Raw genomic sequence first — 27,286 nt, forward strand, 5'->3', positions numbered from 1 at the left:
TACTGATATTTTAGAAATATACGGTTTATCATTCTACTAAACATAGCAGGTGCATTAGTCAATCCAAATGGCATCACTAAAAAATCGTAATGACCAAACTGTGTTCTAAATGCAGTCTTGAATATGTCAGACTTATCTAGTCTCACCTGATGATAACCAGACTTTAGGTCTATTTTACTAAATATAGCAGATCCTTGCAGTTTGTCCATAAGGTCATCAACTCTAGGAATAGGATACCTATTCTTTACAGTGATTTTATTTAAAGCTCGATAGTCAATGCACATATGATATGTATTATTCTTTTTCTTGACTAACAGAACAGGTGCACTGAATGGAGAACTGCTAGGTCGAATCAATCCTCTATTTAGTAATTCCTCAACTTGACTCTGGATTTCTTTTTGCTCTATCTGTTTTATGCCTATATGGTGCTTTGCAAGATGGTTGTGTGCCAGGGATCAAATCTATCTTATGGTCTTCTGGACGTGAAGGAGGTAAACCAAGTAGTAGGTCTTCTGGAAAACAATCCTTAAAATATGCAAGAAATTCTTTATGCCTAGGGTGCATATGACTTTCTTTGACTTGCAGTTCATTCACCCAAATGAGATAGGATTTACTACTCTTGCGTAGTGCACGTTTAGCTTGAGTATACGAAAACAGTGGAAAAACGTTAGATGCATGCATACCATATAATGTAATAGATTTTCCTTGGAAATTAATATTCATTGAGTGTGTGGAATAGTCTATATCTGGGTTATGCTGGTGATGCCAAGGCATACCTAAAATAATGTCACTCGACTGTAATGGAACAACTAGAAAATTTCTTCTTTCTATGTATTGATCAATTTGAATCTCTAAGTCTTGCACTTCCTATGTACCATTATACCTAGTGCCTAAAAATGCAGCTTTGATGCGATTATGCGTAGGTACAGTCTGTAATTTCAATTCTTTTACTAATTTTACTGAAATAAAATCATGAGTGCTACCATCATCATGCAAAATAGTCTTTTCCTTTCCATGCACCAAACATTTCATAGTCAATAATGAATGTGGAGTAGGCATACCTGGTAAAGTATCGGAAGTAGTAGTGTCGTCCTCATCTTCAGTGCAATTAGGCATATCTTCATGTTCGTCTTCGTCCATTGCTCCAAGGTAGTTGATATGAGCTGGTGGCTTCTTTGAATGACAATTTGCTGCTAGATGTCCAGGTTGGTGGCATTTATAGCATACTATTGGCTTGGCTTTGGTTACATTGTTTGCAATGGCGGGAAGTCTAGGTACATTAGGATTTGGCTGTGGAATAGGCTTAGGGTTTTGATTGGCATTGGATGGTAATGTAGATGGTTTTGCCCAATTCTTGCGGAAAGATGATGAAGAGAAACGACCTGGATTAAATCTTCTAAAATTGGAATTGAATTGTTTAGATCCATAGTTACCATTGGCTTGGACTTGTTGTGGACGTCTGTCTCTACCTCATAGCTTATCTTTAGTGTCATGAGCTAGTGAAATAGCGTCTTTAAGATTAGCAGGCTTGAACATGTTAACTTCAGCGTAGTAATGCCCAAGGAGTCCAGACGTATACTTGCGCTTATGTGTCACTTCTGGTACGTCTTCAAGCATGCGTAACTGGAGTAGTGCATTCCAAAAATGCTCTGTATACTGAGGAATAGGCTCACAATCCCATTGTTGTAGAAGATCCCATTGCTTAATAGCTTTCTCATGAAATTGCGGTGGAAGGAAATTCTACATGAACTTCTTCTTGAAATTCTCCCAAGTATCAGGACATTCTATGCTCTTGCGTACTACAGTCCACCAAAGAGATGCTCTGTCTACTAAATGATTAGTGACATACTTGATTTTATCTTTTTCTGCATAGGTTTCTTCATGGAAATAGTCATCAAACTGACTAATGAATTCTAGAACAATTTTTCATTCTCGTATGCCATTGAAAGTACGGAATTTGAAACTTTGTTTACTTATCTTTGATTCCATGCGGATGGTTTGAGCTTCAAGAGTTGCGTCGATGGTACGTCGAATCAGATCTTCAGCTTGAGGTTCTTCTTTGTCGGTAGATGCTCTTTGTAAATTTTCCAGTTGAGCTTGCAATGCTTGCCTAGCCCTTCATTCTTCTTCCAATTGCATCATGATTAGGTCCAGCTTTTGCTCCATCGTAGGTTCAAGTAAGTCGCCTTCAACCATAAGATCATCCATATGTGGTTCCGTCATCCTGTAAAACTCAAAAGACCTTTCTCACTCAAAATCAGATTAGTGGGATGAGCGTAGCTCAAGTTCGGGAATACAAGGCTTATGTGTTTTTAGGTATAGCTTTCTCAATCTTCGGAAAATCTACAATTTATCCTTCTTCGTATGCTGAAAATGCTTCAGCGAACCTACGTATGAGTAGAGTACCTTCCAATGAACAACTTTGCAGTTCGGAGTTTCTGCGCAGGAACAGTCCTTCTAGGAGTTTTGAGCACAAGTCAGTTCTGACTCCAGTTGACTAGTCTGACTTGCAGAGTTGCAGACTTGCAGAACTTATTCGATTAATGGAACTTGCAGAACTTGATCAGAAAATACTTGCTGAACTTGATTTTGTTGGGTGTGACCTGGAGTTTGTGACTTGTAGAAGTGATTTGCCTTAGTTGACTTAGAGAAGTAAGAAGCTTTAGTGCTTCAGAGTCGACGTCGATTTGGAGGACAAGAGGATGTCCATGGCGCGATTTTCGGCCTTCAGAACAGCCTGCCGTCCTCTCCATGATTCGATTTTTTTTTTATAAGGCTTAAGTCAATTAACTAAAGCTTTTGAAACTTTGAGGTTTAAGCTTTTTTAGCTATGGAAAAGATGAAGCTTATCTCTGGTTGTCCACGACTTGATGAAGGAGATGAAAGAGTGGTCCTCCGCCTCTGTAGCCCAGTCCTTCGCGATCTAATGACAGAAACAGGGGTTCTTGATCGCCAAAAGTCTGCCTGTATCGACGATTCGTGACGAGATTGACCGTAGAGCCCGATCGTTCCAAGAGCTCCGCCTTCATATGAGATGGATACGATTGGAAGCTCTTGATCTCAGCTCCGCTCTGATACCACTGGTGCGCAGATCGGACACTATATGCTCGCGTAGTGAATGCCGAAAGGTCCCCAAGAACAATGAACTCTACTTTTTGCACAAGTTACAAGGTAAAAAGCATGAACGACAAGAGCAAGAGACCAATTGGGTGCAATCTCCCCCCATGCCTTGTGTGAGCGCTTCACAAAGCATGTATTTTATGTATATTTCATCTTCATGCTCAATAATAACCCAATTTATAAAAATATATCAAGCTTTTAGCTTTTGAGTTTGCTTTTACACAAAAATAGGAATAAAGCTAATGGACGGTGCCCAAAGAGTCTGGCACGCCCAATACAATGTTCAAATAGAAATAACATAACCGTGCGCCCATGCGCATACAAAATAATAATAAATAATTGATGCCTCAATAAATAGGCATGACAAAATATAGGCGTGGCACCTAATAGAATATAATCCATAGATCGAATACTCGCTATCCTCCAATGCTTTCCTCCGCCACTGTTGCTATCTCTACACATCAACTGAAGCATTCACAATCGTTAGTAAAATAATACAATTAAACCGACAAAATTGAATACCTATCAGTCTTCAGCTACATAAATAAATCAACTGGTTAGAAATAAATCCTAACCTTAATTTATTACGAGTGCGCACTCTAAACTCATAAACGTTTATTAATTAATTAATATGCATTTTACGGAATCACCCGCTATGGAATCACCCATGTACACATTAAATTAATGAAATGCCCGAAAAGGACAGGTGTCCCCATCAACTTCTCGCACAAAGAATCCACTTTGTGTATGAGCCCCGGTCATCAAAGTTTACGGAATCCACCGTAAAACCTCACAGAATCCACCGTGGAATATACCTCTTGGCATCAATTTTATACGTAGTAAAATTTCTAAAATAGAAAGATCCAAAAAAGCATCAAACAATCTATACACACCACGCTATTAGTATATATATAATGCATGAAAGTATCATTTTTCATATAAGGAGGGAGCAAGCAAAAGCAACTCATGGCTTATAACACAAACAGGTAAGTAATATTAACAAAAAGTTTTAAATTTTCGCTAAGTCCTTGATAAACTTAATTGCATATGTTCTCAAGTTTTATCAAGTGAATGTAGACAAGTAGGTAGCAAATGATATGGTTAAAGAAACAACAAAGAGACAGCAAGTCAATGAGCTATAGAAGACCTAAATGACACAAGCAAGATTGAAGCCATTGACACATACACAGACACATAGGATTCTCAATCAGCTCCAAGGGAATGCAAAAGTAAAAGTTGATATTAAGGAGTCCATTTTGTTGAGCAAATCTCATCCACTATCTCAAGCTCTCTACCATTCCAACATCTCTCGAACGTCCCACTCTTTATCAACAACAGGTCTTGTAGACCCTTGAACTGAGGCTTAAAGATCGAACAAATCTACTTCTTGATCAATAAGTAATCATTTTCAGCTTTTCGAGCCCTAAAAAATATCCTATCCCTTTTGCAAGGTTGAAAGACTCATTGTATAGCATTGATTTTATTAATTATTTTAAAGAAAACAAATACATGCACCATCACTTCACATGAAAATCCTCAAGAATACCACCAACTTCAACAACCACGACACCTACCACCACTCCAACAACTTACCTTACAACCAGAAACTTCTATGCCATCAACAGTTTGAAAGATTCCTCGAAGGAAAATACACAACAATCCCAAGCATCTACATCTTCGATGTACCCTGAAGCATGCTACCTCCTAAGATGAAGGCTACCAATGGTTTTGCACTCTCTAGGAGGAGATAATGTTAACTGTAAGAAATACGTGGTATGCAAGGTGCAAGGGAGCACAAGAAGGAGCCTAAATTTTCAAAAATAGTCTTTGTATTATTAACAACAATATAATGTGTATGAAGCACATGCATATTTGAATTGCTAAATTGTTGTGAACAAAAATATTGGTTTATTATGTGAATCCACAAGTCGGGCATGATCCCTTGAAAGTTGTAATGATAGCATAAGCTCCTATGGAAAAACTAGAAAGGTTCTAGTTCATTCTCATCATAGAAAAAGCATACAATGAGAAATAACAAGTCTTAAGGCCTATGAGTGGACTCGATACCCAAGAGGGATGGAGAGATCCTCACCCTAGAAATCGTGTATAAGAAGGGTGAGAATAAATAGAACAAGCTATCCATGTGTCTTGGAACTTTGTGCACTTGCCTTCCCACTTTCGTTGTGAGAGAGCGGTGTCGTATTGCTGCGCATTCGAGGTGTGTAAACCACCCAAAAGTCGTGTGTGTGATTTGATACTTTGTACATACTTAGTTGTTATGTTTGCTCTTTCATTCTATGCTGAAGACGGAGAAGAATAAGGAATTTTGGTAGACTGGTAACTCGAGATGCAATCTCATGGGCTACACTTATTTCAAGATATGTCGATGGAACTTTGTGAGGGAGGAGAGCTGTTGGATCGCATTCTCTCACGGGGCGGAAGATACTCTGAGGAGGATGCAAAAGTTATTGTGGTTCAAATTTTGAACATAGTATCCTTCTGCCACTTGCAAGGTGTTGTTCATCGGGATCTGAAGCCAGAGAATTTTCTTTTCACAATGAAGGATGAAGCTGCACCAATGAAGGCTATTGATTTCGGTCTGTCGGATTTTGTCAAGCCAGAGGAGAGACTTAATGACATCGTGGGAAGTGCCTACTATGTTGCACCTGAAGTTCTTCATCGATCATACAGCACAGAGGCTGATGTTTGGTGCATTGGAGTTATTACTTATATTCTTCTTTGTGAAAGTTGGCCTTTTTGGGCTCGCAGTGAGTCGGGGATATTTCGGGCTGTGATCCGTGCTGATCCCAGTTTTGATGAGATGCCTTGCACCCCTGGATTCGTGGAGATAATAAGATTCCTTTGGATAAATTGGTTTACAAGTTGGTGAAAGCTTATCTCCGATCGTCACCTTTGAAACGAGCAGCTTTAAAGGCTTTGTCCAGGACTCTTACAGAAGATGAGTTGGTTTATCTTCGTGCCCAGTATACCCTGCTAGAACCTAATAAGGATGGGCGTGTCACTCTTGAGAACTTCCGACAGGCTTTTCTGAGAAATGCTTTTCTGAGGCTATTGTGGGAAAAAAGGAGAGCTTTATTGGCCGTTTTGCTTTTTTGAGGACATGGAGGGAGAGCTTTTGAATTTCAAAAGGATGGTCATGTGCTGAAATGGCTCAGCCTTGGTGACGTGAGGCATGAAACCAGAGCCAAGACAACATGGGACTGGATTGATCATGGGGATAATCTTCATTGACTATGCATCAAACTTGCACATTATGCGCAGCGAGCTTCTTATTGGGCCAGTTTTTGCGCTTTTCTGGGAGGCGTGTTGTCTAGCTGGGGGAAGAAAAAGCAAGAAAAACAGGAGGCTCTCGAAGGAGAGAAATTTTCTATGGGGGAAAGATCTCATTCTAGTTTGAGACGGAGCCCATCACATCGCAGCCATGATAAACCCTCAATTCTACATCCTCTGACAGGGTGTTTTCTCCCTCGCGCAGAGGTCACAGTGGCAACAGTAGTTTGATCGAAAGAGGAGGTTGCAGAACTTCGCTGGAGTATGGAAGAATTATAAGTTGCAATTAAAGAGCGTGAGGTATCCGACAAGCTATGGAAATACAAGAAGAATTTCATACAAGCTCAAACCTTTCATCCAACTCTACGAAAGCAATCCTTCGAATCTTCAGGATCCTTCTCTGCGCTTCTTCCAGAACTACCTCGAGAAGCTTGATGCAAAAGTACTACCAGCTGCTTACTCCAAATCGAGTTCTGCTCTACACAACGATTTAAAGCTCACAGGTTGCTAAATCACAGCAATAAGGATGGATTCAGCTCTCCTTTGGAGTTCAGTACCGCTACTTGTGCCAATCCTTCCTTTGTTGATGGTGTTGCTTCAAAGGGAATACACAATACAGCTTCCCTCTCCCTCAGAATTTTCTTGCCCGAGTATGCTCTTCCACAGGAATATGGACACACAGGCTTATTTGGACACCTGCCCAAGGTTTTCAAGACTGTGAACTAAATATAATGCAGGGATTCAGCACAAGAGCTCACCTGAATGCACGTCATAGCAGCTATGGTGATGCAGCTCAGGATATGGATGCACTGAGTGGCACGTAAAGAATAGGGCTTACTTCAACTCTTCAGTTTTTGCTTCATGCTAGGGAGTTTTACCCAACAAAGCCACCTTCAAACATGGAATATGCAGAGAGTACTACAGAGAGTTTAAGTTATGTGCAGGATTCTTTCCTTGTTATGCATCCAGAGACTACAGTTTCTATGAGAGATGAGTAGATAGCTGAGATCACTCAGCAAGAGACAGAGTTTGCTATTGTATGTCAGCATATTGAGACACAGGCTGTGATTTTATGGTTTCCAAAGTTATTGAGGGCTGATATCTATCAACGAAAGAGTTGAGGACTGATATATATTGGTCAAGAGTTTCAGAGATTGTCGAAATATTTAGCTGATTGAATAATGGATTCTGTAGATTTTTCTGGCACAATATTAGTGCTTTTGCTGCTCACAAATCCTCTCATCTTGCTTATTTGTATGATTGATCTTCTATCCTGAAATTAATCAAGGTCCTTTGTGGTCGCGACTTTGCTTTCAAAAACCCTTCGACATCTTTGGTGAACCCGACGTGAAAGCGTCGCAGAAATTTCAGGATGGGAGATACTTCAGCCTCTATTTCAGCTTCTTCTACAATTCCAGCTGCCTCTACTTCAGTTCCATCAATGACTACGGCGTCAAGTACTTCAACGGAGGATCTAAAGAAGATTTTGCAGAATATGTCCATGTATATGCAGCTCCAAAATCAGCAAACACAATTGTATATGTAGCAACAACAACAATTGCATCAATAGCAATTGTCTCAGCAAAGGCAACTCTATTCGGAGTAGGAGAATGCAAACAACGCGACTAAGGCTATTGAAGCAGTTGAGAATGAGAAGAAGCTATTTAACGGGCGTAATGTTTCAGCATATTTGAAGACATATGAGATCAAGATGGGGTTTTTTGGAGTTCCTGCTGGACTTATGAGTAAGTACTTCCTTCGTCTTGTCACACCTGCTTTGAGGACAAAAGTGACTGATCTTTTTATTCAAAATACACATTGGTAAGATTTTAAGAAGGCCTTGAAAGAAGAATACTTCCTTGAGGACTTTGGTATGGCTACTCGGCGGTCATTCCGAGAGTGGGTCTACATGCCAAACAAAGGTCTCGCTGCATCGGAGTTGATTCGAGAATTCAAAGAGAGGTATAGTCAGCTTGATGCCATTGAACAAAGAGCATTGGATGTTGAAAAAGTTGAGCTTTTCTTGCAAGCTGCAGATCCTCTCTTCAAGAAGAATTGGGTGAGCTTCTTGAAGATCACACGAAGCCTATGGGTCTTAAAACTGATTGGCAGGATGCTCAGGATGCAGTCTCGACTTTGACCAAGAGGAGGATATGGAAGACTCGCCTACAGAATGGTTCCATGACACCTACACCATCATCAGCTCCTATGCCTACTTCTATCCCTGTTATTTCTTCTCCTCCTCAGCCAGTTTCTTGGCCTATGCCAGTGCCTACTGTTTCCACTCCACCTATTCCTCCTATTCCACGACCGATGCCTACACCTTCTGCTCCAAAACCATCCGCTCCATCGGTGCCTACCTCTCTTGATGACATAATCAAAGGCATCACAGATCTGACACTGGAGTCAGTCAAAGCGGAGTTGGTGGGAAAGTTGAAGGAGCAGTTTGCTTCAGCTGCGCCTACTGCTTCTTCTAGCGCTCCTACTGCACCTAGGAGTGCTCCTAGTGCACCTAGGAGAGATCGGAGATGTATTTGGTGTGATAGTACGGACCATTAGCATTGCAGGGATTGTGACTCTTTCCAGGATGCAAGGAGGCAGAATTTGGTATATTGGGGGCAAGATGGTAAGATTTGGTTGACTGAGACAGGAGCTCCACTTGCTACCAACTTTGGTAAAGGTGGAATGAAAAAGTTAGTGGAGGACATGGCTGCACGTACTTCTTATGTGACAGCTAGAGGTGATGCTTCTGCATATGGAGTCAAAATTGAGAAGGGATCAGAGACTCAATCCGCGCTATGGACTTATACTATGGAGATTGCAAACAAGGGGAAAATTCAGCAAACTGTTTTGACTAGTGCAGGCTCTAGTATCAGATCACAGATAGGTTGGGACTCGCCTGTTGACAGGTATTCTATTTATGCTTATTTGGCTAAATCTCATGGTGCAGATGTATTTGTTGAGGAGAAGCGTAAGAAGGATGAAGAAAATCCAAGTGCAGCTAAGAAGACTAGAGGGGGTGAGTTTGTTACTCCACCTACTGCAGGACCGTCTTCAAGACCAGGGCCAGATCGACAGATGGAAGATGCTCAAAAGAGAGAAAAGAGGCAAGAGCCTAGAGAGAGAAAGTGGCCAGGATTCAGATTCATTTCCGATATTGAGACATCTACAGACATGAAGAAAATCTTTAATGATAAGATACTTGGCAGTGAGGTGACTTTCACTATTTCTGAGATTTTGGGCATCTCAAAAAGAGAGTTTCAGGATCAGTTTCAGGAAGTCCTGAAAAGGAAAAGGCATGCATTGTCTACCACTGATACACAGGGAGTTTTGATTGGGGAGTTGGATGAGGATGAGGATGAGGTTATGGTTGATAATGCTTCTGTTTTTCCGCAGGTAGAGAAGAGGGTTCAGCCTATGCATTATGCTGAAATTGATGAGCCTGTCATGATACCGCGTAGTCACTTTTCGCGGAGCCATTGGGCTAGGGCAACTACAGAGACGATGGTAAAGATTGGAGAGAAACAGGTGCCTTATGTTGCATTGGTTGATCATGGTTCAGAGATTAATCTCATAGTTCGTGGAGTTTATGAGAGTAACAGATGGCCTATGAATGTAGAGCATGGGTGGCGTATGAGAGCCGCCAATAACACTGCAGGTGATTTGTATGCTGCCTGTCCTAGTATCAGGGTTTCTATTGGTGATGTAGAGGAGGATTTTCATTTCTTTGTGCAGGATTCATGCTCTTATCCCATAATTCTTGGTCAGCCATTCATTACAGAGATGCGCATGGAAACAAAGGTCATGGATGATGGATCTGCTTATGCACGAATTCGCAGTAAAGATGGTATGAGAGCAGTTCAGTTCATGACTGTATGTGTGAACCATGTTAGAAACAGGGATACTCTCAGAGATGCACCTTTGCCCACTGTGAGGGATACGGGTTTTCATTAGGTACCGCCGTTTCGCGAGACGACGGTGGTATAGAGCAGAGGAGATTGGAGTTCTCGCCTCCTGGCAGCAGTGTTTTCTCCTCCGGTTTTGTTGGGATTTCAGCAAACAGCTCAATGAGTTATCAGAAGACTTCTAGGTTGCCTAGAGCTGCCAGGCAGTATATATGCAGGAAGGAGAAAAACTTGAAAAATGCATGAATTTTGGAGGATGATGAGCACATAGATGGGATGTATGACAGTGTGATTTGTGCAGATACGATGACAGAGATGGGAGATATGCTGAAAACTGATATGCAGAATTGTCACAGTAATTTATTAGTGCAGTCCCTGGACATGTTTCATGAAATTGCAGATTTTATGTCACAGATTGAGTCAGAGGTTGAGGTAACTCAGCAAAGAGTGTTGAGTGCTGAAGAAATTCAGCAAACAGAGTTTCCAGTTGGTTATGATCAGCTTTCGGAGAGACAAAGGCCTGAAAATTTTCAGCCAACAGAGTTTACTGCTGAAATATTTCAGCATTAAGAGTTTGGGGCTGTTTCTATGCAGTCCATAGAGCAGAGGGCTGAGAATATTCAGCCATTGGAGTGCAGAATTGCTAATTTACAGCAAGGTTTATGTAATGCAGAAGAGCATAATGAAGCCAGGGCTGACACGAAATACAAAACTGTGGATAAGAAGGTGAAGCCGGTTGCTATACCGCTTCCACCTGACAGTGATCAGCAAATAGAGAGGGCTACTAAACATCAAATTTTGAGAAATCCAGAGCATATTGGTCATAAATTTTCAGCAGAGACTCTTGCTGAATTGAAAATTGGAAATGGTGATTTCTTGCTACCCATAGAGAAGCAATGCTTTCAGGATATGCTTGAGCGACATGAAAGGGGATTTGCTTTTTTCTCGCATGAGATTGGATGTGTGAATCCTAATATTGTTGCTCCTATGGTCATTTTTACTATTCCTCATATCCCATGGAATCTCCGACCTATTCCAGTGCCTAAAGCACACTTGCCAAAGCTGATTGATTTATTGAATGAGAAAATCAGAATGGGAATCCTTGAGCCTTCATTTGCACCATACTCAAACAGGTGGTTTACAGTTCCAAAGAAGAATGGCACTCTTCGATTTATTCAGGACATGCAGCCAGTGAATAGAGTTACTATCAAGAATGTTGGTATAGGTCCAGTTGTGGATGAGTTTGCAGAGGCATTTGCTGGATGTGCCATCTATTCTTTGGGTGATTTGTATTCAAGATATGATCAGTTTCAGCTGGCTTTGGAAAGCAGGGACATAACCACCATGAGAACTCCTATTGGGCTTGTCAGGATGTGTACCTTGCCTCAAGGTGCCATAATTCTGTTGCGCATATGATGAATGCCATGCATAAGGTCCTTCGTGATTACATACCTCAGCTTACTATGCCTTTCTTGGATGATGTGCCCATTAAGGGGTGTGCAGAAGAAGAGAAGAATGAGAGTCTAAATGAGCAGGGATGCAGATACTTTGTGGCTGATCATATTTCAGTATGTGAGAAGATTTTGGCCAGGTTAGAAGAAGTGAACTTGACACTTTCAGGGCAAAAATCTGTTTTTGGAGTGAATGAGGTTGTCATTGTTGGGCATATGTGTGGATATTATGGTAGAAAACCCTCACCTGATAAGGTGAATGCTATAGGCAAGATTGCAGAGTATTGTTCTACTACTTCAGAGGTACGGAGATTCATTGGTGCTTGTGTGTTTTATATGATTTGGATACCTCATTTTGCACACATAGCAGATTGTTTGTATCAGCTGCTTCGAAAGGGGCAGAAATTCTATTGGGATGAGAGCCACACTAGAGCCATGCGGAAATTGAAGAAGTTATTGCTGAATGCTCCTACTCTCAGGAAAGCGGATTATAATTGTGAAAGGCCTATTGTATTGACAGTTGACACTAGTCCAATTGGCATAGGTTGGGCTGTGGGTCAAGATGATGCAGATGGAAATAGGTATGCTATTCGGTTTGGGGCGAAAGTCCTAAACGAGAGACAGAGGAGATATCCGCAAATCAAGAGGGAGTTATTGGGGATTGTCACAGCTCTCAAATGTGGCAAGGAGTACTTTATTGGAGCTTCAGTTGTGGTAGAGACAGATTGCTTGCCATTGATTGGTATGATCACGAGTTGCTCTACTCCGGATATAGCTATGTTGAGATGGATTGCATACATCAAGTCATTAAATCCGGAATTTAAACACATAGCAGGGAAGGATAATCCAGTGGCAGATATGTTGTCTAGAGCCAGATATGATGATGAGGAGACTCTACTTGCAGAAGAGGATGATGCAGAAATTTCAGCCACTATGGTTGATCATGTTTGTCATGTCTATGATATTGTGGCTTTCACAGAAGAACTCTATGTTGGAGATTGGTTGCAGATTGGCAGGTACCTTAGTACACTAAGCAAAAGAGATGAATGGACAGATGAAGAGTTCAAGAAGATCAGAAGGAAAGCCTATGGTTATTTTCTCAAGGACGGATTTCTTTGGAAGCATCCGAAGAAAAGAGGCGCATTACCTTTGCGGGTTGTCTGCGATAGAGAGACACTGTTACAGGTGATGAGGGAGTTTCATGAGAGTCCTTGGGCTGGTCATAGAGGAGTGTGGGCTACTTATGAGAAAATCAAGGAGAAATATTGGTGGAAAGGCATGTATAGAGATGTTTCTCACTTTGTTGAGACTTGCAGAGACTGCCAGATGTATTCAGTAGTGCGTCATCGAGATGAGCTTCATCCGACCTATCCGCTATGCATTCATTATAAGTGGGTAGTTGATTTGGTTACCATGCCTATGGGTCTATGGCAGATGAGATACATTGTTTTGGCTAGAGAGGATCTTACTAATCATGTTGAGGGCAGATCTTTGAGAACGAAGACTACTAGTGCAGTGTGTAAGTTCTTATTGGAGGAAATTTTCTGCAGGTATGGTTGTGTGGGTAAGATCACTGCGGATCATGGTGAATTGGATGCAGATGAAGCTAGGGAGTTTTTCTCTCAGCTAGGAATCAATTTGGCTCTAACAACAGCATACAATCCAGAGGGAAATGGGAAGAGTGAAAGAGGGCATCCGCCAATAGTGAAAGCATTAGCCAAAGCATGCAGAGGACGGATTGGAGAATGGCCGAGACTTCTACCATTTGCTTTATGGGCTGATCGTACGACTCATAGTGTTACCATAGGATATATGCCTGCAGAGTTGATGTATGGTCAGAAACTTGTTATGCTGATTGAGACTTGTGCTTTGACTTGGTCAGTTTTACCTTGGCAGGAGGATTTGACAAGAGAAGAGCTCTTAGCTCTTCGGATTCGACAGTTGGAGAGGAGACCTGAGGATATTCAGCTAGCTATTGACAGGTTGAAGGTTGCTAGACTAAGAAATAAGGACAGGTTTGATAGCAGGCATCGCTTGCGGCCTAGAGCAATAGAAGAGGGAGATAGGGTATTGGTCTTTGATAGCAGCCTCGAAAATTAGCATACTGCACTTCGAAAGATGGTAAAAAGATGGTTTGGGCCATACATAGTCAAATATGTCTTTGATAATGCAACATATGAGCTGACAGAATTGGATGGGACAGTGCTTAGAGTGCCTATTGCTGGAAAAAGAATCAAGATTTTCAAGAAAAGAGATGATGAGGTATATGCATTGGAAGAATTTTCAAGAGAAGAGCAACGAGAAGAAATTCCAATGGAAGAAACAGACGATATGACACTGGAAATGCATAATGAAGAGATTGATCTGTTTGTGGATCTTGATGATAATGATCATGGGTAGTTGGCCCATCCGGAGGATGCGCAGGATTAGAGGGGGTGGATGTCATATTGCTGCGCATTCGAGGTGTGTAAACCACCCAAAAGTCGTGTGTGTGATTTGATACTTTGTACATACTTAGTTGTTATGTTTGCTCTTTCATTCTATGCTGAAGACGGAGAAGAATAAGGAATTTTGGTAGACTGGTAACTCGAGATGCAATCTTATGGGCTACACTTATTTCAAGATATGTCGATGGAACTTTGCGAGGGAGGAGAGCTGTTGGATCACATTCTCTCACGGGGCGGAAGATACTCTGAGGAGTATGCAAAAGTTATTGTGGTTCAAATTTTGAACATAGTATCCTTCTGCCACTTGCAAGGTGTTGTTCATCGGGATCTGAAGCCAGAGAATTTTCTTTTCACAATGAAGGATGAAGCTGCACCAATGAAGGCTATTGATTTCGATCTATCGGATTTTGTCAAGCCAGAGGAGAGACTTAATGACATCGTGGGAAGTGCCTACTATGTTGCACCTGAAGTTCTTCATCGATCATATAGCACAGAGGCTGATGTTTGGAGCATTGGAGTTATTACTTATATTCTTCTTTGTGGAAGTCAGCCTTTTTGGGCTCGCACTGAGTCGGGGATATTTCGGGCTGTGATCCGTGCTGATCCCAGTTTTGATGAGATGCCTTGCACCCCTGGCTTCGTGGAGATAATAAGATTCCTTTGGATATATTAGTTTACAAGTTGGTGAAAGCTTATCTCCGATCATCACCTTTGAAATGAGCAGCTTTAAAGGCTTTGTCCAGGACTCTTACAAAAGATGAGTTGGTTTATCTTCGTGCCCAGTATACCCTGCTAGAACCTAATAAGGATGGGCGTATCACCCTTGAGAACTTCCGACAGGCTTTTCTGAGAAATGCTTTTCTGAGGCTATTGTGGGAAAAAAGGAGAGCTTTATTGGCCGTTTTGCTTTTCTGAGGACAGAGAGGGAGAGCTTTTTGAATTTCAAAAGGATGGTCATGTGTTGAAATGGCTCAGCCTTGGTGACGTGAGGCATGAAACCAGAGCCAAGACAACATGGGACTGGATTGATCATGGGGATAAGCTTCATTGACTATGCATCAAACTTGCGCATTATGCGCAGCGAGCTTCTTATTTGGCTAGTTTTTGCGCTTTTCTGGGAGGCATGTTGTCGAGCTGGGAGAAGAAAAAGCAAGAAAAACAGGAGGCTCTCGAAGGAGAGAAATTTTCTATGGGGGAAAGATCTCATTCTAGTTTGAGACGGAGCCCATCACATTGCAGCCATGATAATCCCGCAATTCTACATCCTCTGACAGGGTGTTTTCTCCCTCGGGCAGAGGTCACAGTGGCAACAGTAGTTTGATCGAAAGAGGAGGCTGCAGAACTTCGCTGGAGTATGGAAGAATTATAAGTTGCAATTAAAGAGCGTGAGGTATCCGACAAGCTATGGAAATACAAGAAGAATGTCATACAAGCTCAAGCCTTTCATCCAACTCTACGAAAGCAATCCTTCGAATCTTCAGGATCCTTCTCTGCGCTTCTTCCAGAACTACCTCGAGAAGCTTGATGCAAAAGTACTACCAGCTACTTACTCCAAATCGAGTTCTGCTCTACACAACGATTTAAAGCTCACAGGTTGCTAAAGCACAGCAATAAGGATGGATTCAGCTCTCCTTTGGAGTTCAGTACCGCCGCTTGTGCCAATCCTTCCTTTGTTGATGGTGTTGCTTCAAAGGGAATACACAATACAGCTTCCCTCTCCCTCAGAATTTTCTTGCCCGAGTATGCTCTTCCACAGGAATATGGACACACAGGCTTATTTGGACACCTGCCCAAGGTTTTCAAGACTGTGAACTAAATATAATGCAGGGATTCAGCACAAGAGCTCACCTGAATGCACGTCATAACAGCTATGGTGATGCAGCTCAGGATATGGATGCACTGAGTGGCACGTAAAGAATAGGGCTTACTTCAACTCTTCAGTTTTTGCTTCATGCCAGGGAGTTTTACCCAACAAAGCCACCTTCAAACATGGAATATGCAGAGAGTACTACAGAGAGTTTAAGTTATGTGCAGGATTCTTTCCTTGTTATGCATCCAGAGACTACAGTTTCTATGAGAGATGAGTAGATAGCTGAGATCACTCAGCAAGAGACAGAGTTTGCTATTGTATGTCAGCATATTGAGACAGAGGCTGTGATTTTATGGTTTCCAAAGTTATTGAGGGCTGATATCTATCAGCGAAAGAGTTGAGGACTGATATATATTGGTCAAGAGTTTCAGAGATTGTTGAAATATTTAGCTGATTGAATAGTGGATTCTGCAGATTTTTTTGGCACAATATTAGTGCTTTTGCTACTCACAAATCCTCTCATCTTGCTTATTTGTATGATTGATCTTCTATCCTGAAATTAATCAAGGTCCTTTGTGGTCGCGACTTTGCTTTCAAAAACCCTTCGACAGCGGGTTAGGGTGAGAGTGAGGGTGAGGGACAAAGAGGTTGTAAAGGGTTGAGAATTGAAGGAGCACACTTGAATCATGGAGTATGCAATGTACATCCTTCATGGAATTAAAGGAAGGCCATATCACTCACTATAAATAAATGCTTGCATTTGTGTGCGAGAAACTATGTGAGAGGTAGTCGCTTATTCTCGTGTGTTAGAGCTCTTGAAGGAATAAGAGTGTGTCCAATGTCCTATTACGTTGAGCTCATATAGCACAACACTTGAATCATGGAGTATCCTTCATGGGATTAAAGGAAGGCCATGGCACTCACTATAAATGAATGATTGCATTTGTGTGCGAGAAACTATGTAAGAGGTAGTCATTGATTCTCGAGTGTTGGAGCTCTTGAAGGAATAAGAGTGTGTCCAATGTCCTATTATGTTGAGCTCATATAGCACAACATTATATGAGAGCTACATCATGCTTGGAGGCAGCTATGCTTTTGCTAATGCCTATCCCATCGCTACTATCACATAGCATTCCCATCCCCTTTCCTATTTGTATTCCATCTTCACTCAAAACTCTTTTGTGACCAATGAGCCTATTTTATTGAGCAAAAACTTGTTACTATTTTTAAACTAACCATTTGGTGATGCAAGCTAGGGTAACGGAGGACACAAGTTGGCTTTCAACTTGGCATTGATACATGTTAGAAAATATTTAAGGCTTGTGGTAGCACTACCACGGGTATTATCTCTACTCCTAAGTAACAAAGACCACGATGCAAAGCTTGATGAAAATAAATATGACATTGCGTAGAGCTAATCATTGGTTCCTTAGGTTATTGCCATAAGAGTTTCCTTCACAATCTTATGGTTCTCGTGGGAGTTTTGACATTCTGTATTGCTAGTTTGAGGGAAGAGGACAATAAGCAATGACCAATGGCATTATCAATCGATTAGATAGCTGTAGTAATTACTGTTATTATCGGTTTGCGTTGCAAGGGCAGTAAGCTACAAGGTGGCGGGGAAGATGACGCTAGAGCTAAGCAAGCGCAAGGGTTACAAGCTTGGATTGTGAGGGCTTAATCGGACGGAACAACCTTGCTTATGCCATTGTCCATGCTCTCAGAAGCTGTATAACATCGCTATGCTAGTACTCAGGCCTCCTCCCCTGCGAACGGTTTTAATTAGAAGATTGGAAGGGCAGTACAGAAACGGCATGTATATGATCCTCCCCACTCTTTGATCTCTTTTGTATGGTTCGAAAATAAAGAAAAAAGGGATGGGCTTCCTTGAATGCCTATGCAAGGGCACAATACATATCGATCTTATGCTTATTAATTGGCGGCTAAGGGTAACAGCTCACTACTGGCCGGCGGCGAAAGCCGCGACGGGGAAGGTCTTGGTGATGCCGGCGAAGCTCTTGAAGTGAATTTTGCCCGTGGGCGGGTCATGATCGACGCTGATCTCCCCGACGGGAGGCCACAACATGAGCTCCTTGGCCTTCACCCCTTTCAGCTTCTTGATCTTGTGCTGCGTGATGAAGCCCGTGATCTCCGTGTCGTAGCTCACCAGCTTCCCCGCCACCTTGAATTCGTGCTCTACCTTCTTCCCCTGGCACACCCACATGTACCCCGTCTCCGCCACGTGCCCCAACTCCTTCACCTCCTCCAATGGCAGCAGCCCAGCTGGCAGCCCGTGCCCCGTCAGCAGCTCCTCCGCCTTCCTCAGCGCCTCCGCGTGTCCCTTCCAGACTATCGCGCCCTGCTTCGGATCATCCGCCTTGGCCGGCGCCATTGCAGCACTTGATTGCTGCTGATTATATCTAACCTATCCACATGCGGTATTCAGCATAGTTTGCCACGTGAGTTGTTTCTCCTTTAAATAAACCCGAATTAAACAATGTACATCACAGGAGTCGTGTACTGTATCGTACAGTGAAATTACCTCAAGACAGTATTCAGCTGTGGGGGTAGCGCCCTTCCGAGTAAGGTCGCTGTGAAGTTTTAACCCGGCACAACGCTTAAAAGGCTTCCCGATAGCAAAAGGACAACCAACCCTTCTGAGCAATCGAGGCCTCCACCACGTTACATTTACCTTGAATATAACGAAGTTAACGAAGGTAACGAAGCTCTTGCCGCTCTGATCATATTCGCATTACTTCAGTCCGACGCCCCTTTGTCTAGTCCGACCTTTCAAAAGCATAGCCCCTACGGTTCTTCTTAAAGTAGTAACGTGTAAGATTTTCAACCTGTGGTAGGGGGAAAACACCTCTACTTAAGTAAAAATGAAGCTCATTACAACACGTGATAGTTACTACTTCTCTTTTCCTCTTTCTCCTTTTGCCCACTTGGAGTTTCATCCTACACGTGATCATCCTACAAAAATAGAAACTCCTCAATGTTTTTGATGGAAGCACACCTTGTCGTGATCAGATACATTCCACATTGGTTGATGAAGTCATGTTCTGTAATGAGCATGACTTCACCACACGTCTTGAACTTCTTCTTCAAATGGACGATGCCCAAAAGAAATATATTTCCATGCAAACCACTGCACATTCCATTTGGATGCAATTGCATGATATATATGAGCCAAAATCAATTGGCAGTTAGGTACATAATCTCAAAACATTAATCAATTAAATTATACAAGAAGATCAACAAGCTTAAAATTTCTTACAAACTTGGTACTTGAAAATGGATGATGTGCTACTCTAAGGGCTAGATCTCCTCCCCCCCCCCCCCCCCCCCCGGTGTCCAAGCAATACTTCTTCTTGCCACACTTCCACCATCTTGGCAATCTTTTACCTAAACCCAATCAAACCATGCAACCTTATTAATACCTACTCCCATTCCATTAACTTTAAAAGAAAGTTCTATGTAGCAAGCCAATCAATACTCACAACCTACATCAAACACATTAGCCCTATACATGCACTCAAAAGAGAAATCTCATAGAAATTATTGCCATGTCTCCTCACATAAATACTTATCCATCGCATAAGAACTTTAGGTTGTGATCTTCAAAACCCAATTGCAGCATTACTATATCATAATTCCACATTTGCAATAGGTCGGGTCGTGCATACATAGACAATTGGCATAGTTTCAAGGGTCATCCAAATAAGGATAAGGCTCAATCCAATTGTGACTACGCATCTAAATCCTCTAATAATGAATCAAATCATCATTCTACTTAGAGCGCATCTCAATTTGATTCTTTGGATGTTGATAACGCTCCACTCACTTTTATGGCCTTAATTAATATACAAATCATTACCCCCACATGTGGATTCCTAATAGGGCTACATGCCATGTTACCACAAATAAATATTACTTAAATAAGTACAAAGAATTGAATATACTTATTGATGTAAGATTTGGATATTATGATACCCTTAAAGCTCTTGGAATTGGTAAAGCCAACATAAAATTAACCAATGGCAAAGATGTCTTAATTCAGGAGATATATGGTGGGCCTAACCTTGCAAAGTAGTAAAATTACTAGTGAAGATACCTACTTGGAATTCCATCATATACACTATGTGATTAATCATATTCTTCCTATTGGTCACCTTTATTATATTCCTTGTCCTAAATTAAGTAGTTTATATTTCTTAGGTAGAAGTCAATCTTCACATGAAACCTAGTGTCAGAGATGGTGGAGTCGCTTCCACCGCTCCCACTTGCACCACCACCCGCTTTTCCCAATTCGACTAGGAAAATGACTTGGCATTGGGGATATAAGGGTGTTATTTTCCTCAAACAACTCCATTACTCTGTATAACATACATTATGTACTAGCTTTAACTAAAACCCTTCTATCTGCTCAGTAGTTGGATAATGTAGGCTATTATGTATCTTCTGGTGAATCTACATGAAAGATTACCTATGGGAATCTTGTCTTTGCTTGAGGTGCCAGGGTTGGTAGTCTCTATCATTTATTTATATCTAGGTCTTTTGACCATGTTTTGGATGCGCCTGACATATCACATCACTACAAGATACAAGCCTTATACCAATGTTTAAAGCGACAAAAATGTTCATAAACAAATTTGCCCCCGTCGTCGTAAAAAATGTCATTATTAGCAATGCCATAGAATAGTCAATATCAATGTTGTTGTACTGCTACGTATCCGAGGTGTGGAATCCACCAAAAAGTTTGTGTGTGTGACATTTGTTACTTTGTGCATACTTAGACGTTGTGCTTTGCTCTGCCTGAATGTTTTGCCTTCAGTTGGTTCATGTTCAATTTCACAGAAGAGACAAGTGCTGTTTGGGAGTGAATCTGATATTTGTTACAAACAATTTAGAAGGAGAATGAGCTCTAGATTTGCAATGGGTATGGTTTTCCCGAGCTTCTCAAGCTGTTTGCTTATGCTGAAGATACAAAAGGTGATGAGGTCTACACGGACTATACTATGGATACAAACACTGGATGATCTCCATCGTCCTTTCAAGGCATGGATAGGCTTGACTCAACAAGGTCACTTTGATATACTTTTCTATAGGTGCTGGTGAATGTTGCAGTGGTAATGGACTAGGTATGAAAGGGCATGCTCCTTGAAATACTCAATGTTTGGTCATAAATTCAGTGTGGTCCTATGCCTTAAGCGGCACAAGGAAAGAGGAAGATATACCTGCAATAAAACTGCAAGGCACTTTCATTGGGGTTTATTCCTAGCAAGATTTCATCGAGTGAAGTTATGTAAACGCTTACATCCACTCTTGTGTTTTATGCAAGTTGTTGGCAATTGTTGCAGTGATAATGGGCTGAGTGTGGAAGGGCTTATTGTTTGAACACTCAGTGTCTGGTTGTAAATTGAGAGTGGGACTCAAGAAAATGTTTTAGTGAAATGGCTACGTTCTCACACCCCAATAACAATAGGCTTTAACATCTCAAGAGGAAGCAAAGGCTGATGTATTAAAATCAGATAGAAAGCCAACCAGGAATAAGCAAGTCAAGAACAAGATCAAGGATCCGTGAAAGATGGTACATTGAGGATAAACCAGCGAGCCAAATATCCTCTTAAGAAGATGAACCATGAAAGAAGTTTAATCGATGCTTACTCAACTGATGGATGGAAAGGACAAAGGTTGCAAGTTTTCACGGATATGGTTATAATGGTTGCCATCATTTGACCATCGTGAAAAGTCCTGCTTATGAACAAAATGATGCTTGGCTGAAAGTATTATGGTTTTGATGATATGATGACGAATTCAGACATCCATAATGTTTCACCTAAGCCTGATTACTTGAAGCAGCAAGTAGAAGAATCTGCTGTGGAATCTGAATTTGGAGTTACAGATGATAATCGTCTGGGACCTACATTAGAACACCACGAAGACAAGACTGAACAACTTGCAGAAACCCTAACGTAACAATAGGGCCCTTGAAAGTGTCATCAGAAGGAGGTTCAGAAAAGAAAACCCAGAAATGTAAAAGCTCCTCTAATTCTGCTTCAGATTTTGCAAAGGACAATAAAACTCATACACGAGTACGGGGAGGCTCATCAGACGCTTCTAAAATAGTTGAGTGTGGAACCTAATGATGCCTTCAGTGGCACAATGAATGATGCTGATCTCTGCTTTTTAGAGGGAGTCGTGATGTAGATCGGGTCTATTTTCAGACATTGTGTTGGCAACAATAGAGAGATAAAAGCAGCGGGGACTTTACACCTTCGTACGAACTAATGCTGTGGTGATAATGGTCATGTACTGGGTCATCGACATGAGCTGCAGCCAGATCATGGACATGCTCTGGGAAAGGAATAGTATAATCCTTGAGTTGTTCCCAGGAAGCTTGCAAGTCTCTAACGGTCAAATCATGCTAGCCGCCATGATCTAGAAAGAGGAGATCAGTTTGATGACGTGCAGATGTTGCTGCTGCGCCTTGGATCAGCGACAGTGGGGAGTTCTTCCTGATGATTATATACAGAATGATCAATTGTGATGTTGTTTTGACTATATACTAACTCAATAGGCTTTCATAGACGTTGATGCAAAAGCTTCTGTGAACAAATATCTCATTGGAAATTTCTTCTCAGATCCAGTGCACAGTGCTCTAGAAGTTTGCTCTCAGTTAAGGCCAACCCTGGACATAGCAGTGACAACCAATGCTAATTATGTTTGCCCATAACTACGGCAGTGAAGAAATATACTTAGCTGTTTTAATAGAGAAAGCTCTCCACTTGCATAAGAGTGAAGGAAAAATCTAGCTACCACATCGTACTTTTAGGGTTGGTTTTCAACATTGGACAGGCCACAAAGGGCAATTTGAATCCATGAACTTCTGGGTCAGTTGCATGGGCATATTTATGAGTCATACGCCATCTACAACTATGCTTACAAATTCTTGCTGGTCTCTGGCAAGCATGTAAAGCAGTTCAAATTTATGATGCATCTGAAGCAAAAGCCTAGCTATGGCAGCCAGCATTGGGCAGCTCTGATTGAATCCTAGAGTTCTCAGCCGTTAAAGAAACACAAAAGGGAAAAATGAACCAACTTGTGTCAGTAAACATGCATCTTCCTCTCATGTTGGAACGAATACTTATCTTTATTTCCCAAAGAAAAGCTCGCCTGTGTTTTTCTTCTCATGTTGACATGCAAGAAGGAGCTTCAAAGATCCATACGATCATTATAGCAGAAGGATCTACAAATGCTGCAAAATTAAATCGGGTGGCCTAAAACCAGTGGCCTGATCAGATTTGAAGTCATCTTCTATTTTATAAACATCTTGGCAGTAATAAAATTGTTACTTTGCATCATTTTCTCATCTTGCTTATTCGCTTGATTGATCTTCTATCTTGAAATTCGTCAAGGTCCTCTGTGGTCGCGACTTTGCTTTCGAAAACCCTTCGACAATGTTGTTATCAGCGCCGCTACTTGTATTGGTATCAATGTTGATACTGATGCAAATAGCAACACTGATAATGATGCTTTGTGACGCATTTTGCGACTCTAATAGTGACGCGTGCAGTAAATTTGTGACGTTAACAGGGAAAAAAATTGTGGTATATGCTTTATTTGGGCCATACAAAATAGTTTCAATAATGTATACAATGCTCGTATAAATAAAGGCAAGTTGTACTTGAATCATAACATTGATACATGACATAATGGCAAGGTACTACTACTACATAGAAAATGTCTACACAGATCACATGACCAAAAAAGAAGAGTATGTGAGCTCCAGGGATCCAAGGGCGAGCTATAGATCCTCGCCATTCGAAACCTCATCTCGCCACAAAGGAGCATCGAATAGACTCTACAAAAAAAGAAACAACTACACATCAATCCACCATATAATAATGCATTTTAATTAAACTTAGTAACTATGGACAAGAAAGACGAGTGACTTACAGGGCCACTGGGTCCATACAATCTGTTGATCAATGCAGTGAAACCGTGCCTCTCTGCATATCGAGTCTCAAGGCCGGTGGGATCGTGGTTTGTAATGGAGTGCTACAAAGAAAATAAAATACAACTATTAGAATCACAATTGTCAGTACAAAGGATATTGCAAAAAATAAGCAAGCAGAACAAAAGAAAAACTTACAAAGTCCTCCAGATATGTCATGTGGCCACCACTCCCAAGATGATGGACCACTTCGGCCTCCAATTGTGCCCTCGCCACCTCGCACTGCTATCTCCAACGTCCTGGAGAATCTGCAGCCTCCTCCCTAAGTCGGCGCCAATCGTCCGCATCTAGCTACTCGGGCTTTGAAGCCCCACTCTTGAGTGCCTTGCATACATCCGATCATCTATGTGACATGTATACACACATGCAATCCATCATCCAGCCCATGGAAAACCTATATGTTGCGGCTAGTATCAAAAACTCCTCATGCAAGGATGTTACTATGTAGTCCTTGCTCCCCTCCAATATGTTCTTTAAATGATCCAAGATGTTATGCCAAAAAACTTGTTGGCACAACTCTCTCATACGAGCCATCGCCCTCCTCCCCTCATTATTCATGATGATGGCTCCTGTCCTATCTCCCACCTACAATCGCACTCGTGGGCATATCTAGGAGATCCTTGTACATCTGGTGTATCTATGGGGATAGTATCTCTGCTGACAGCGGCGGCTGAGCAAAAGATGGAGTGACTGGAGTAGACATCCCCACAAGTATAACAAATCCTACAGGTGATGCAACTCCAGCAGAATGACGAGACAGAGACACTGCGTCGCTACCTCCACAACAACCACCTCAGCTACGCTCTCTCGAACCACCACGAGAGCAAGGAGTAGCACCTGTATCACGAGCCGACCACAGGCTCACTACATCGAGGTCTCCACAGCATTCCCTTGAACCACTCTCTCTGTCTGGCCCAAGTCTGGAGCGTCGATCTCGTCTACTGAAAACTGAAGCATCAAAGCGTACCAAAGTAGATCTAATAGAACGGCCTGATGGTGTCTGAGACAGCTTCTGGTCTGCCACATCTCTGAATCTCACCATCCGATCTGCAGACATACGCATGAAGATCTCCTGTAGCTTCTCATCGCTCATCCCTCGACTTATCGTGATGATCTAAATATCCACAAAGGTCACATGCACATACAAAACTTAATGTTAGCATAATCAATATAAATCATACAAAGCACGGTAATATAAATCTTTAAAAAATGATCTTACTTAAAATTCATATATTATGTATCCTTATAAGTGATTTATCAATGCATTCAGTAGGTGGATGCTCCAAGTATGAAGTACTCTATGGTCCCATGTCAATCTCTTGACACAACTCCGCATACACTGGAAGGTCGATAGACATATCACCACAAAAGGATGAGTCCATGTCGTTCTCAAAGAATTATTGGACTCCTATATTACCATTATTGTTACCCGATGTTGGCTCCTCTACGTGCTCCAAGCATTCGGTGGCCTTCACCCCTTGCAATATCGACCCCTCTACTTGCATATTGTCCTCATCTATACTTGGAAAATTGCTTTGATCATATACTCTCACATTTCGGGGAGCTAAAGGTATAACGTACCACCATCGAGGTTGTCAAGGATTTGGATAGAAAATTACATGTTCACAATCACGTACCAGAGAGATTTAACTATTGTAACATGTACCATGTTGTAATACAATTAAAAAACACATGAGTTAATGCACCTGTTCACAATGAGTCGATAACACAAACGCGTCGCACAAATCCGTCCTTTTTTTAAAAATCTATTTCGAGAAATCCTGATGGACCTCGTCGAACAGTTGCTCTAGCTCCTTCAAGTACCACTTTGAACCACTACATATCAAATAGGATCATGGAGAAGCTACGGTAATCCACCGTGACAATACTTTGCAGGTTTCCAAAATACTCCATCTCATCTATAACCATGTTTGGATCCATTGCTTGTCATCGGCTCTCTTGCTCGAACCTTGCCATAATACCACAATCTGTTGTGAAGTGCATTTTGTCAATATGCTCCATGCGGAAATGCCATCGACGCAACCATGCCACACTATATATTTTGTATTGTATATTGAAAAACTCAATTAGTTGTCGTATATAAAATATAGATATGACAAACCCTAAGCACGTCATCACCTTTGGATTACATCCCCTTGATAATTTCCACTCCTCGGATGATACCTCTGCCCCTTCGCAAGATGCTACAATCAAAGCTCCATGCAACCATCATGTTGACATAAATCATGGCATCTCCTCCATGCCCTTGAGATATCAAATTGGTCGATGGTACATACTACGTCAAAATTCAGATCGTGCTTCCTCTCGATCTTTCCTAGCTTGTTGGTACCTAGTGAGCCACGTCTCCATAGAGGCATGGTGCAACATACAAAAGCGATTCACTTCTTCTCCATTGCAGCATCAATTTTGTTTTCTACCCCATTTTCAACCACCACATCTCCGATCAATCTATTATCGTCCTTCAACTACCATAGCATATTGTTGTCTGAATTCACCATTGGTAGCCATTGTGAAATATGAACTAACGCCTCAGACACCAATCAACCTTCAGCTATGCTACCTTCTGGCTAAGCTCATTTTTGCACAAAGCCTTTCACGGTTTTCATGAAGCGCTCCAAGAAGAACATCCATTGTGTATGGATAGGTCCAGCAATCTCTACTTCATCTTCAAGATGCACAAGAAGGTGGATTTGTATTGTGAGCATGCTGGTAGGGCAGGTAATTATCAAAGAGATAGACCATCTCCACTACTTCCCGCCTTGCGGATTCAATAGAGGAAATCTTAACCTCCTTCTGTGAGATCCATTGCACTAAAGTTGATAACCTGTAGATCACCCCGCGTAGTTCTAAAGTAAGGCATCCTGCGATCATGATCAATAGTACAAACTGCTACAAAGGAGGAAGTATTATGAACAACGACTATACTCCAATGGGCATCAATGCATCGATGGGCATCAATGCATCGATCATTGCCTCCATTTCAGGCTCCAAGATTGTAGGAAAGTCTAGAAGGCTACTTGTCTCCTCTTGTATTGATGGTATAGATTGGGTAGTACCTTCTAAGTGATGGATTGACTCAAGCACTACATCCATCACATGCCCACAAACTCTTCTAACTAGCTACAAAGGGTGCACTCCTCCTTGGGACAAGACATCACCTCCCTGGATAGAAACTTTGCTAGCCACACCCAATGTTTTTGTATATGGTATTCAATTAGCTTGCG

At 41.7% G+C, this 27,286-nt stretch overlaps 1 protein-coding gene and 2 pseudogenes across 2 annotated transcripts; 2 read left to right on the forward strand and 1 right to left on the reverse strand.

Annotated features, from left to right (window-relative positions):
* Positions 1–5,500: 5,500 nt before the first annotated feature.
* On the forward strand, positions 5,501–6,237 carry LOC148032603 (CDPK-related kinase 3 pseudogene; annotated as a pseudogene).
* Positions 6,238–14,392: 8,155 nt separating this feature from the next.
* On the forward strand, positions 14,393–15,129 carry LOC148032604 (CDPK-related kinase 5 pseudogene; annotated as a pseudogene).
* A 2,431-nt stretch (positions 15,130–17,560) lies between these two features.
* On the reverse strand, positions 17,561–18,682 carry LOC148032605 (uncharacterized). Of its 2 annotated transcripts, none has more exons than XM_087684136.1 (2): positions 17,986–18,528; positions 17,561–17,790 (listed from the first exon to the last, which is right to left on the reverse strand). In XM_087684136.1, coding segments are annotated over exons 1-2 (432 nt in total). In that variant the 5' UTR covers positions 18,417–18,528; the 3' UTR covers positions 17,561–17,789. The 2 variants fall into 2 exon arrangements, with proteins under 2 accessions (XP_087540262.1, XP_087540261.1); XM_087684135.1 differs by lacking the exon at positions 17,561–17,790 and adding an exon at positions 18,567–18,682 and having other exon boundaries at positions 17,985–18,449.
* Between the last annotated feature and the right edge of the window lie 8,604 nt (positions 18,683–27,286).

The sequence above is a fragment of the Lygodium microphyllum genome, chromosome 8 (assembly GCF_053477565.2).
Source record: "Lygodium microphyllum isolate KBCC chromosome 8, Lygodium_microphyllum_v1.1.10, whole genome shotgun sequence".
Taxonomy (NCBI): domain Eukaryota; kingdom Viridiplantae; phylum Streptophyta; class Polypodiopsida; order Schizaeales; family Lygodiaceae; genus Lygodium; species Lygodium microphyllum.

Excerpts from the sequence above, each read along its gene's own strand:
- LOC148032605 (XM_087684136.1), bottom strand. The coding sequence starts at position 18,416 with ATGGCGCCGGCCAAGGCGGATGATCCGAAGCAGGGCGCGATAGTCTGG.